Genomic DNA, 12,988 nt, shown 5'->3' with positions numbered 1-12,988 from the left:
CATCTCTCCTCCCTCACACCCCCTTCCCAGCCAGTCTTAATAGTGGCCCATTAAGCCCTAACAGCCATGATAGTGGTAACAAGCAGGTAATAATTATAGCCGGCATTCCTGCCTCATCAGCCCAGCCCCTGGAGTTGGGCACCCTTGCCCAGGACATCACAGCCCTGGCAGACCTGGGGTTAAAACGTAGGCGGCGGAAAGAAGGGGCTACGCAGGGGCCTGGACTCCCAGGTTCTAGGGTTCTAAGGGTGGATGAGAGCTCAGGCCTAGTCACAGCCCTGGCCCTGCTGTGACTCCTAGCTAACTCTCGGGGGATGGTCACTCTACCTCTCTGAGCCCAGTTTCCCATCTGTAAAGGCAGGAAGTCGGACTCCTGATTCTACAACGCACTCAGTGAAAACGATCAGGATCCAAGCGCTTCCAGCAACTTCTGGCGACCCTCCTCTCCCCTCCCCGGTCTCTCCCTGAGCAATCACACGCGGGGTGGAAGGAGGGAGGGAAGGAGGGAGGGTGGGGAACGCAGACCTGCCCCACACCCCCGGCGAGCCCCCGGACACAGCCCCAACAGGCCTCCAGCCCCGAGTCCGCACAAAGCCCCTCCAGAAGGCGCGCTAGGGGAGGCGCTGGCAGCACAGCAGAGCAGGAGGCGCCAAGGAGTTATTTATCCATGCGGGACCCCATCCCCCTCCAGTCCCCGGAGGCCGGCACCGCCCCCGCCCCCGCCCGGCCGGGGCCCCACGCGCGGACACGGGGCGGGGCTTCGGGGAGGGCAGGCGCCTGGTGGCCCGGGCCCATCACGCCACCCGGGACGTGCCTTGGCGGAGGCGGCGCCGGGGAGATCGGTCGTACACAGCGGTCCCGAGGCGGGGTGACCCGGCTCGGGCGCGCGGCCCGCCCCCATGACGTCAACCCACAAGGCAGCGCGCTGTTGTGCCGTTTACCGCGCGTCGCCGCGGCAACGACTGCCGGGCGGGCGTCGGTGGCTTGGCACCGCCCCTCCATGCAAATGAGCGACGTCACCCGCACCCAATGGCGAACGGGGGCGGTGAGCTCATCGCGCCGAGCCGAGGCTATAAGAGGGCGCACGAGCGGCGCGGCGCAGGAGCCGCCGCCAGCGGAAGGCCGGGCGCAGCGGCCGCGGCCGGGGCGGGCGCAGGGCCGAGCGGACGGGGGGGGCGCGGGCCCCCCGGGAGGCCGCGGCCACTCCCCCCCGGGCCGGCGCGGCGGGGGAGGCGGAGGATGGAAACACCCTTCTACGGCGATGAGGCGCTGAGCGGCCTGGGCGGCGGCGCCAGTGGCAGCGGCGGCAGCTTCGCGTCCCCGGGCCGCCTGTTCTCCGGGGCGCCCCCGACGGCCGCGGCCGGCAGCATGATGAAGAAGGACGCGCTGACGCTGAGCCTGAGTGAGCAGGTGGCGGCGGCGCTGAAGCCTGCGGCCGCACCGCCTCCAACCCCCCTGCGCGCCGACGGCGCCCCCAGCGCGGCACCCCCCGACGGCCTGCTCGCCTCTCCCGACCTGGGGCTGCTGAAGCTGGCCTCCCCTGAGCTCGAGCGCCTCATCATCCAGTCCAACGGGCTGGTCACCACCACGCCGACGAGCACACAGTTCATCTACCCGAAGGTGGCGGCCAGCGAGGAGCAGGAGTTCGCCGAGGGCTTCGTCAAGGCCCTGGAGGATTTACACAAGCAGAACCAGCTTGGTGCGGGCGCGGCCGCCGCTGCCGCCGCCGCCGCCGCCGCCGCCGGGGGGCCCTCGGGCACGGCCACGGGCTCCGCGCCCCCCGGCGAGCTGGCCCCGGCGGCGGCCGCGCCCGAGGCGCCCGTCTACGCGAACCTGAGTAGCTACGCGGGCGGCGCTGGGGGCGCGGGGGGCGCCGCGACGGTCGCCTTCGCTGCCGAACCCGTGCCCTTCCCGCCGCCGCCACCCCCGGGTGCGTTGGGGCCGCCGCGCCTGGCTGCGCTCAAGGACGAGCCACAGACGGTGCCCGACGTGCCGAGCTTCGGCGAGAGCCCGCCGCTGTCGCCCATCGACATGGACACGCAGGAGCGCATCAAGGCGGAGCGCAAGCGGCTGCGCAACCGCATCGCCGCCTCCAAGTGCCGCAAGCGCAAGCTGGAGCGCATCTCGCGCCTGGAGGAGAAAGTGAAGACCCTTAAGAGCCAGAACACGGAGCTGGCGTCCACGGCGAGCCTGCTGCGCGAGCAGGTGGCGCAGCTCAAGCAGAAAGTCCTCAGCCACGTCAACAGCGGCTGCCAGCTGCTGCCCCAGCACCAGGTGCCCGCGTACTGAGTCCGCGCGCGGGGCGCATGCGCGGCCACCCTCCCCGAGGGGCGGGCTCGCGGGGGGGTGTCGTGGGCGCCCCGGACTTGGAGAGGGTGCCGCCCTGGGGACCCCCCTTCCCCCGAGTGTGCCGAGGAACTCAGAGAGGGCGCGGCCCCTGGGGATCCCGCCCGAGGGTGCCCAGGACTCGGAAGGGGCGCCCTGGACTCGACAAGCTGGACCCCCTGCTCCCGGGGGGGCGAGCGCATGACCCCCCGCCCTCGCGCTGCCTCTGTCCCCCGCGCGGCCGCCCTGTGTTGCACAAACCCGCGCGTCTCGGCTGCCACCTTGTACACCGCGCAGCGGAAGGGGGCTCCGAGGGGGCGCAGCCTCAAACCCTGCCTTTCCTTTCCTTTTACTTTTTTTTTTTTTTTTTCCTTTGGAAGAGAGAAGAACAGAGTGTTCGATTCTGCCCTATTTATGTTTCTACTCGGGAACAAACGTTGGTTGTGTGTGTGTGTGTTTTCTTGTGTTGGTTTTTTAAAGAAATGGGAAGAAGAAAAAAAATTCTCCGCCCCTTTCCTCGATCTCGCTTCCCCCTTCGGTTCTTTCGACCGGTCCCCCCTCCCTTTTCTGTTTTGTTTTGTTTTGCTACGAGTCCACATGCCTGTTTGTAATCCTTGGTTCGCCCGGTTTTCTGTTTTCAGTAAAGTCTCGTTACGCCAGCTCGGCTCTCCGCCTCCTTCTTCCCCCGCCGGGGCCTGGCGGGCTGGGCGGGGCGGGGCCTGGCCCGCTTCCCCCCCACACCCCCGCCTCTCTCTCCTCTCTCTGCCCCCAGCTCCTCCCCTTGTTGGGAGCGAGCTGAGAGCGGACGTCCGAGACCGGCCAGCACATCTGGCGCGCAGCGAGCGCCCTCTAGACGCGCCTGGGCGCGGGGCCGGCTGATGTCGAGGTTGGGGAAGGGTCTTGGGGTCTTTGACCTGCGTTTGGAACTAGCTAATGCCCCCTTGCCTTTCGGGAAGGAGAGATTTCGAGGTGGAAAGGGCACAGCCCCAGCCTAAGGCAGGAAGGAAGAGGCAGATACTTACTGAACTTTTTAATCTTTTGGGCCTTGGTTTGCCTGTCTGTAAAATGGGGAGAACAGTAAAAAAAAACTTGCCCCATAAATTTGTGATGATTAAGAAAGTTTATATTTACAGAGCATTGCTTGGCTTACAGTGTAAGCTTTTATTCTCGTTTGGTGGATGGACCCAGTACCAGGAGGAAGGTGGCACAGGTGGGATCTGACTGACCCAAGAGGTCTGCCTCCAGGACTGGGATTTTCCAAATAGCTCCCTGAAGTTCGCTCCTCCTCCTCCTCCCAACATCCTGCTCCCCACTTTGAGGAAACCTAAGGTTCAGAGAGGCTGAGCAACTGCCTTGACACCACACAGCCTTTTAAGGAGACTGTGCAGAGACACTCCAACCTTGGACTCCTCACTTCCAGAACCTTGATCCAGGCTTCCTGCTTCTCCTGCCTGCTCTGCCCTTTGCTATTAAGACCCTGCCCCTTGGGCTTCCGACTCATCGGGGGCCCTGAGGGATGTGAATATTAGTGGCCGAGGTTACACAGCAAGTAGGGCTGGTGGCCATGTGTACCTAGCCAGCCCTGTTAGGGAGGGCCACTGAATTGTACCCATTTTACAGATGAAGAAACTTGCAGAGAATGGCCACTGTCCCTTGGTCATGGAGAAAGGACTTGCCACCAAGTTATGTTGGGGTTGGTTTGCTTGAGACAGAGTCTCGCTGTCGCCCAGGCTGGAGTGCAGTGGCGCCATCTAGGCTCACTCCAAGCTCCGCCTCCCGGGTTCATGCCATTCTCCTGCCTCAGCCTCCTGAGTAGCTGGGACTACAGGCGCCCGCCACCATGCCTGGCTAATTTTTTGTATTTTTAGTAGAGACGGGGTTTCACCGTGTTAGCCAGGATGGTCTCGATCTCCTGACCTCGTTATCCGCTGCCTCGGCCTCCCGAAGTGCTGGGATTTCAGGCGTGAGCTACTGTGCCAGGCCAACACCCCTGTTAAATGAGAGCAGAGATTCAAACCCAGACGTCTTGCCTGCCCGCCTGCCCGCAAGTGGTCTAAGGCAAGAGGCCTCTGAGGAGCCCTGCAGAGAGGTACTTTCTTTTCGTTTTCTTTCTCTTTTCTTTCTTTTTTTTTTTTTTTTTTTGAGACTGAGTCTTCCTCTGTGTCGCCCAGGCTGGAAATAGCCTGATCTTAGCTTACCGCAACCTCTGCCTCCCAGGTTCAAGCGATTCTTTTGCCTCAGCCTCTTGATTAGCTGGGATGACAGGCCCCCGCCACCATGCCCAGCTAAATTTTTTTTTTTGTATTTTTAGTAGAGACAGGGTTTCACCATGTTGCCCAGGCTGGTCTTGAACTCCTGACCTCAGGTGATCCACCCACCTCAGCTTCCCAAAGTGCTGGGATTACAGGCGGGAGCCACTGTATCCTACAAGGTTTTTTTTTTTTTCTTTATGAGATGAGGTCTTGCTCTGTTGCCCCGGCCAGAGTGCAGTGGCGAGACAACAGCTCACTGCACCTTGACCTCCCAGGCTCAACTGATCCTCCTGCCTCACCTCAGCTTCCCAAGTAGGTGGGACCACAGGTGCATGCCACCATGCCCTGCTAATTTTTAAATAATTTTTGTTGTAGAGATGGGATCTGTGTTGCCCAGGCTGGTTTTAAACTCCTGTGCTCAAGTGATTCTCCAACCTCGGTCTCCCAAAATGCTGGGACTATAGGTGTGAGCCACTGCTCTTTTTTTTTTTTTTTTTTTTTTTTTTGAGACAGGGTCTCACTCTGTCACTCAGGCTAGAGTGCAGTGGTGCAATCTTGGCTCATTGTAACCTCCGCCTCCTGGGTTCAAGCGACTCTCCTGCCTCACCCACCAAAGTAGCTGGGATTACAGGCATTTGCCATCACGCCAGGCTAATTTTTGAATTATTAGTAGAGACAGGGTTTTGCCATATTGGTCAGGCTGGTCTCAAACTCCTGGGCTCAAGCGATCTGCCCGCCTCGGCCTCCCAAAATGCTGGGATTATAGACGTGAGCCACCGCGCCCAGCCTCCCCAGCATTCGTTGACACCTAGTAGGTGGAGGCCAGCACTCCAGTCTGATAGGGGAGTCAGGCAGGCATGAGCTGTGATGCGAAGGGCTTTTTCTAAATCACAGATCTGACTCCCTACTTGAAAACTTTCTGGGAAAAGTCCTGACTGTACCAGTCCCTGGGCTGGCCAGTGTCTCCTTTCAGGAACTTCTCCACCCAAATTCCCAATATCTTGCCCTGCTGACCTGAGGGTCTTTGCATGGCTGCAGCTGTAGTTCTGTGCCAGCTACTCTTCTTTCCCCAGTCATCCAGCCGAGCACCACCTCCCAGCCTCAGCTGCACAGTCCTCGGAAACCTGTCCCCAGTAGCCCTCAGGCTGGGCCAGCACCTTTCTGGGCTCCCACAGCCTCCAATTGCACTGAGAACTCCCAGTTTGTGTTTAGCTGGTTGACAGCACAGAAGGGAACTGTTCTGATGAAACATTCAAAGGATGAGCCGGGCGCAGTGGCTCACGCCTGTAATCCCAGCACTTTGGGAGGCCGCAGCCCGCACAGCCCGCGGATCATTGGGGTCAGGAGTTTGAGACCAGCCTGGCCAACATGGTGAAATCCTGTCTCTACTAAAAACTACAAAAATCAGCTGGGCATGGTAGCATGCACCTGTAGTCCCAGCTACTCAGGAGGCTGAGGCACAAGAATCGCTTAAACCTGGGGAGGTGGGGGTTGCAGTGAGCCGAGATGGCACCACCGCACTTCAGCCTGGGCAACAGAGCGAGACTCCATCTCAAAAAATAGACAAAGGATTTAAACCCCATCCAACTGCCATCTGACACGTCCCTGATTTTGTCCAAAGTCACACCCACAGTATAGAGAAGATTTTGGAGAGGGTGGTCTCTGCAGGGGGGGGCCAGGCACCCCTGCTGGTTCGTGTCCTGGCAACCCCCAGCGGCTCCCCAGGGAAGCCAGGCGGAGGCTTCTGGGCCAGGCTGGCTTTGGCTGGAGCCAGCTGCACTGAGTCCAAGGTGCGTGTCAGCCTCGGCCCAGCCAGCGGTGACTCATGCTGGGCCCCAGCCCAGCCCCAGGAGGTGACCCAGGACAGCGGCCTGACTTCCCCTTACAGGGCTGTGGCTCAGGGTCAGTGCCCACTTTTGCCAGGCCCGGTGGTGATCCCAAGAGACATCAACTCCAGTCCCACCCCAAGGAGCCCGCAGTCTCAGAGCCAGACCCCAGATATCGGTCAGAACCCTGACTGGCCCATTGCACCTCCTTTTTGGTTCCTTCCCATCTACGTATTTTATACCCCCAAATTCTTTGAGTTGTTTGTATCCTCACGCCTGGGGCAAATTCCAGCATACAGTAGGTGCTCAGAAAATGCCCATGGGGTGAAAGACCAAAGCTGCCTCTAGGTACATGGAGGGGGAGATTTGGGATTTCCTCTGTGCTGAGAACCCTTTCTACTCAGGATGAGCAGGTGTAGGTAGCAACTACCATGACCTTTGGCGCTGCCCTGCATCCTGTTCCCCAACCTCTGGCTGTGCCTTCTAGAATCCCCTCCCCCCAAGAGGTGGCAGGGATTGGCCAGAACTTGGCTTTGAGTCACAAAGCTGCTGCGGCACCAGGGCTCCAAGACTGGCCTTTCAGACTGCTGGGTTCAGCTTCATGGGCAGGTGAGTGGGGCTGGTGGCTTTGGGGGCGGGTGAGTGGGGCTGGTGGAGGGCTTGTGTGTGAGGGTTCGTGGGGGACCCTGTCATTCTCCTCTGGCCCCCAGTGCCTTTGGAGCCCTTCTGGGCCTTCTGGGTGACTCCAAACGATGGATCAGCTCCTGGGCCCCTCAGATCAGGGGCTCTAGGGACCTCCAAAGCCTTGATGGTGGATTTGTTCACCCGTGATGGGGGACATCCTGGAGAGCCTGTTATGTCTCTTTATTGTTTTTTAAAATAGAGATATCTTGCCGGGCGCGGTGGCTCAAGCCTGTAATCCCAGCACTTTGGGAGGCCGAGATGGGCGGATCACGAGATCAGGAGATCGAGACCATCCTGGCTAACACAGTGAAACCCCGTCTCTACTAAAAAATACAAAAAATAGCCAGGCGAAGTGGCGGGCGCCTGTAGTCCGAGCTACTTGGGAGGCTGAGGCAGGAGAATGGCGCAAACCCGGGAGGCGGAGCTTGCAGTGAGCTGAGATCCGGCCACTGCACTCCAGCCTGGGCGACAGCGTGAGACTCCGTCTCAAAAAAAAAAAAAAAATAGAGATATCTTGCCCAGGCTGTCTTCAAACTCTTGGGCTCCAGCGGTCCTCCCACCTTGGCCCCCCACAGTGCTCGGATTACAGGCAGTAGCCACTGTGCCCAGTCAAGCCTGTCGTGTCTCTTTGGGAACCTGAGGATGGTGATCTTACTTCTTGTGACAGATAGGGAAATTGAGGCTCAGAGGGGTTTACTCAAAGTTACAGAGCCAGTCGCTCGGCTTCTGTGTCCAGGGGGCCCCTATTCCTTCTTCTCATCCCCCACAATCCCGTTTCTCACCCCTTCTGGTTGAGTTCCTCTGAAGAGCTGTACTGTTTGGTTGATGTAACCTCAGCCCCTGGAATGGGCCCATTCGGCTCCCAAAGCTGCTGTCTCCAAGTTCTTTTTTTTTTTTTTTTTTTTTTTGAGATGGAATCTTACTCTGTCACCCAGGCTGGAGTGCAGTAGCACGATCTCGGCTCACTGTAACCTCCGCCCTCCCAGGTTCAAGTGAGTCTCCTGCCTCAGTCAGGAGTTCGAGACTAGCCTGACCAATATGGTCAAACCCCATCTCTACTAAAAATACAAAAATTAGGCCGGGCGCGGTGGCTCACGCCTGTAATCCCAGCACTTTGGGAGGCCGAGGCGGGCAGATCACCTGTAGTCAGGAATTCGAGACCAGCCTGACCAACATGGAGAAACCCTGTCTCCACTAAAAATACAAAATTAGCCAGGTGTGGTGGTGCATGCCTGTAATCCCAGCTACTCAGGAGGCTGAGGCAGAAGAATCACTTGAACCCAGAGGCGGAGGTTGCAGAGAGCCAGGATGGTGCCATTACACCCCAGCCTGGGCAACAAAAGCAAAATTCCATCTCAAAAATAATAATATTATTAATAATAATTAGGCCAGGCGTGGTGGCTCGTGCCTGTAATCCTAGCACTTTGGGAGGCCGAGGCAGGCGGATCACTTGAGGTCAGGGGTTCGAGACCAGTCTGGTCAACATGGCGAAACCCTGTCTTTTTACTAAAAATACAAAAGTTAGCCAAGTGTGGTGGCGGGTGCCTGTAATCCTAGCTACTCAGGAGGCTAAGACAGGAGAATCACTTTGAACCGGGGAGGTGGAGGTTGCAGTGAGCCAAGATGGTGACACCACCTCAGCCTGGGCAACAGAGCAAGATTCTGTCTCAAAAAAATAAAAATAATAATAAATATATGTGTGTCAATTATCCATGCGTTGCCTCTTGTCTCCGAATGGACCCTTTCAATATGTGATAAAGGAATTTCTTTCGTTATGTCTCCTTTAAAGCAATCACAATGCTCGGTCGTGTGCAGTGGCTCATGCCTGTAATCCCAGCACTTTGGGAGGCTGAGGTGGGCGGATATCGAGGTCAGGAGATCGAGACCATCCTGGCTAACATGGTGAAGCCCCGTCTCTACTAAAAATACAAAAAATTAGCCGGGCATGGTGGTGGGTGCCTGTAGTCCCAGCTACTCAGGAGGCTGAGGCAGGAGAATGGCATGAACCCGGGAAGCGGAGCTTGCAGTGAGCCGAGATGGTGACAGGGCACTCCAGCCTGGGTGACAGAGCGAGACTTCGTCTCAAAAAAAAAAAAAAAGTGAGCACAATGCCAAGAATTATCAATAGAGGGCGCTGGTGAGGCATTAGGGATAGAGGTGTGAAGACACCAGGTGAAGCCTGCCAGAGCCCTGGGTCCAGAACGTGGTCCTGCAACTTCGCAGTCTTGACCTGGTGAAAACCTTTCCGCAGCCCTCTTACACACAAAAAACAGAGGCCCCAAGGCCAGGCGCAGTGGCTCATGCCTGTAATCCCAGCACTTTGGGAGGCCAAGGTGGGTGGATCACCTGAGGTCAGGAATTTGAGACCAGCCTGACCAATACGATGAAACCCCATCTGTACTAAAAATACAAAAATTAGCTGGGCGTGGTGGTGGGTGCCTGTAATCCCAGCTATCCAGGAGGTTGAGGCAGGAGAATCGTTTGAACCCGGGAGGAGGAGGTTGCAGTGAACGGAGATTGCGCCACAGCACTCCAGCCTGGGCGACAAGAATGAAACTCAAAAGGAAAAAAAAAAAAAAAAGGCCGGGTGCAGTGGCTCATGAGCGCCTGTAATCCCAGCACTTTGGGAGGCCGAAGCAGGCAAATCGCCTGAGATCAGGAGTTGGACACCAGCCTGGCCAACATGGTGAAACCTGCCTGGCCAACATGGTGAAACCCTGTCCCTCCAAACAAACAAACAAAAATTAGATGGGTGTGGTGGTTCATGCCTGTAATCCCAGCTACTTGGGAGGCTGAGGCAGGAGAATCGCTTGAACCTAGGAGGCAGAGGTTGCAGTGAGCCAACATCGTGCATGCCACTGCACTCCAGCCTGGGTGACAGAGTGAGACTCTGTCTAAAAAATCATAAATCATAATGATAATAATAAAAGAACAGAGCCCCCACGGTGGGCCATACACATTGAAGGTTTCCCGCCCCCACAACACCTAGGTTTCCAGTGCACATCCACGGCACCAACTGTTGATAACCTGTTCTCACATCGGCACCCTGGAGGGTGGGCCTTTTGCTTGTTCGGCAGCTCCAGACCAGCTCTGGCTTGGTTGATCTAGCAATTATCTCCGTTACATGTCAGGCGGGACCATACTTTCTCCAAGGAAGTCTGAATTCTCTCCAGATTTGCCCCTTTTTTGGGGATTCTCCCTCAGCCCTAAAGTACCACATAGAGTTTCCTTTTTTTTTTTTTTTTTTGAGACTGAGTTTTGCTCAGTCGCCCAGGCTAGAGTGCAGTAGTGTGATCTCAGCTCACTGTACCCTCTGCCTACCGGGTTCAACAGATTCTCCTGCGTCAGCGTGGTAAGTAGCTGGGATTACAGGCACTTGACGTCATGCTCAGCTAATTTTTTTTTTTGAGACGGAGTCTCGCTCTGTCACCCGGGCTGGAGTGCAGTGGCCGGATCTCAGCTCACTGCAAGCTCCGCCTCCCGGGTTCACGCCATTCTCCTGCCTCAGCCTCCTGAGTAGCTGGGACTACAGGCGCCCGCCACCTCGCCCGGCTAGTTTTTTGTATTTTTTTTTAGTAGAGACGGGGTTTCACCGTGTTAGCCAGGATGGTCTCGATCTCCTGACCTCGTGATCCGCCCGTCTCGGCCTCCCAAAGTGCTGGGATTACAGGCTTGAGCCACTGCGCCCGGCCTCAGCAAATTTTTTTTTTAATTTTTAAAAAAATTAATTTATTTTTTTTGAGATGGAGTCTTGCTCTGTCGCCCAGGCTGGAGTGCAGTGGCGCCATCTCGGCTCACTGCAAGCTTACCTCCAGGGTTCATGCCATTCTCCTGCCTCAGCCTCCCAAGCAGCTGGAACTACAGGCGCCCACCACCACGCCCGGCTAATTTTTTTTGTATTTTTAGTAGAGATGGAGTTTTACCATGTTGGCCAGGCTGGTCTTGAACTGCTGACCTCATGTGATCCACCTACCTCGGCCTCCCAAAGTGCTAGGATTATAGGCGTGAATCACTGCGCCTGTGTTTTTTTTTTTTGTTTTTTTTTTTTGAGACGGAGTCTCGCGCTGTGTCACCCAGGCTGGAGTGCAGTGGCGCAATCTCGGCTCACTGCAAGCTCCGCCTCCCAGGTTCAGGCCATTCTCCTGCCTCAGCCTCCGAGTAGCTGGGACTACAGGCGCCCGCCACCACGCCCGGCTAGTTTTTTGTATTTTTAGTAGAGACGGGGTTTCACCATATTAGCCAGGATGGTCTCGATCTCCTGACCTCGTGATCCGCCCGCCTCGGCCTCCCAAAGTGCTGGGATTACAGGCTTGAGCCACTGCGCCCGGCCATTTTTTTTGTTGTTTGAGATGGAGTCTCACTCTGTTGCCCCGGCTGGAGTGCAGTTGCACCATCTTGGCTCACTGCAATCTTCATCTCTCGGGTTCAAGTGATTCTCCCACTTCAGCCTCCCAAGTAGCTGGGATTACAGGTGCATGCCACCGTGCCTGGCTAATTTTTGTATTTTTAGTACAGACAGAGTTTCACCATGTTGGCCAGGCTGTTCTCGAACTCCTGACCTTGTGATCTGCCCGCCTCGGCCTCCCAAAGTGCTGGGATTACAGGTGTGAGCCACTGTGCCTGGCCTCCCCGTCTACCTTTTGTCTTATACTTACTCTTTAATCACCATCTTTTTTTTTTTGAGGCAGGGTGTCAGCCAGGCACTGGCTCACACTTGTCATCCCAGCTACTTTGGAGGCTGAGGCACAAGAATCGTTTGAACCCAGGAAGCAGAGGTTGCAGTGAGCCGAGACTGTGACACCGCACTCCAGCCTGGGCATAAGAGTGGGACTCTTTTTAGAAAAAAAAGAGATAGGGGTCTCATCCTGTCACTCAGGCTCGAGTGCAGTGGTGCCATCGTAGCTTACTGCAGTCTCAATCTCCTGGCCTCAAATGATCCTCCTGTCTCAGCCTCCCGAGTAGCTGGGACTACAGGTGCATGTCACAATGCCTAGCTAATTTTTATATTTTTAGTAGAGATGGGTTTTACCATGTTGCCCAGGCTGGTCTGGAACTCCTGGCCTGAAGTGATCCACCCACCTCAGCCTTCCAAATTGCTGGGGTTACAGAAGTCAGCCACTGTGCCCATTTTTTTTTTTTTTTTTTTTTTTTTGAGACAGGGTTTTGCTCTTGTTGCCCCAGATGGAATTCAATGGCACAATCTCGGCTCACTGAAATCTCTGCCTCCAGGGTTCAAGATATTCTCCTGCCTCAGCCTCCTGAGTAGCTGGAATTGCAGGCGTCAACCACTATGCCTGGCTAATTTCTTGTATTTTTAGTAGAGACGGGGTTTCACCATCTTGGCCAGGCTGATCTCAAACTCCTGACCTCAGGTGATCCACCCTCCATGGCCTCCCAAATTGCTGGAATTACAGGCATGAGCAGCACCCGGCCAGTGTTTTTTTGTTTGTTTGTTTTGTTTTGTTTTAAGAGACAGTTCTTGGCTTAGTTTCCCAGGCTGGTCTCAAACTCCTGTCCTCAAGTGATCCTCCCATCTTGGCCTCGCAAAGTGCTGGGATTGCAGGCAACAACCACTGTGCTCAGCCTGGACACCATTTCTGATGCCTGGATATCATGCCCTTGTATGATTAATTTAAGCCTTTCTCCATTGATAATTTTGGTTTCTTCCAGTTTTTCCTCTGCTTAACAATACAATGTTAAACATGCTTGAGCATACTTCTGTATGTGTTTGTAGCAGAACCTCTGCTAATCACTGTTTTGGTTATTTCCAGTTGTTTTGTTTGATTTCTAGCTACAAAATAACACTGGAATAAATTTCCTCATCCTTGCAGTTTTTTCTTTTTTCTTTTTTTTTTTTTTTTTTTTTTAGAATTTAGCGTTTTTGCTTTTAACATTTCTTTT

General features: G+C 56.0%; 1 protein-coding gene across 2 annotated transcripts; it reads left to right on the top strand.

The window, feature by feature from the left end:
• The first annotated feature begins 1,072 nt into the window (after window positions 1–1,072).
• JUND (JunD proto-oncogene, AP-1 transcription factor subunit) lies at window positions 1,073–2,984 on the top strand. Of its 2 annotated transcripts, XM_025366941.1 has the most exons (2): window positions 1,073–2,274; window positions 2,706–2,984. In XM_025366941.1, exons 1-2 carry the CDS (start codon window positions 1,240–1,242, stop codon window positions 2,934–2,936), a joined length of 1,266 nt encoding a protein of 421 aa, XP_025222726.1. In that variant the 5' UTR covers window positions 1,073–1,239; the 3' UTR covers window positions 2,937–2,984. The 2 variants fall into 2 exon arrangements, with proteins under 2 accessions (XP_025222726.1, XP_025222727.1); XM_025366942.1 differs by having other exon boundaries at window positions 1,073–2,984.
• The last annotated feature ends 10,004 nt before the right edge of the window (window positions 2,985–12,988 follow it).

This window comes from Theropithecus gelada, chromosome 19 (assembly GCF_003255815.1).
Source record: "Theropithecus gelada isolate Dixy chromosome 19, Tgel_1.0, whole genome shotgun sequence".
Lineage (NCBI taxonomy): Eukaryota > Metazoa > Chordata > Mammalia > Primates > Cercopithecidae > Theropithecus > Theropithecus gelada.
The sequence above is the reverse complement of the archived record's forward strand: the minus strand, read 5'-3'. Positions and strand labels throughout refer to the sequence as shown.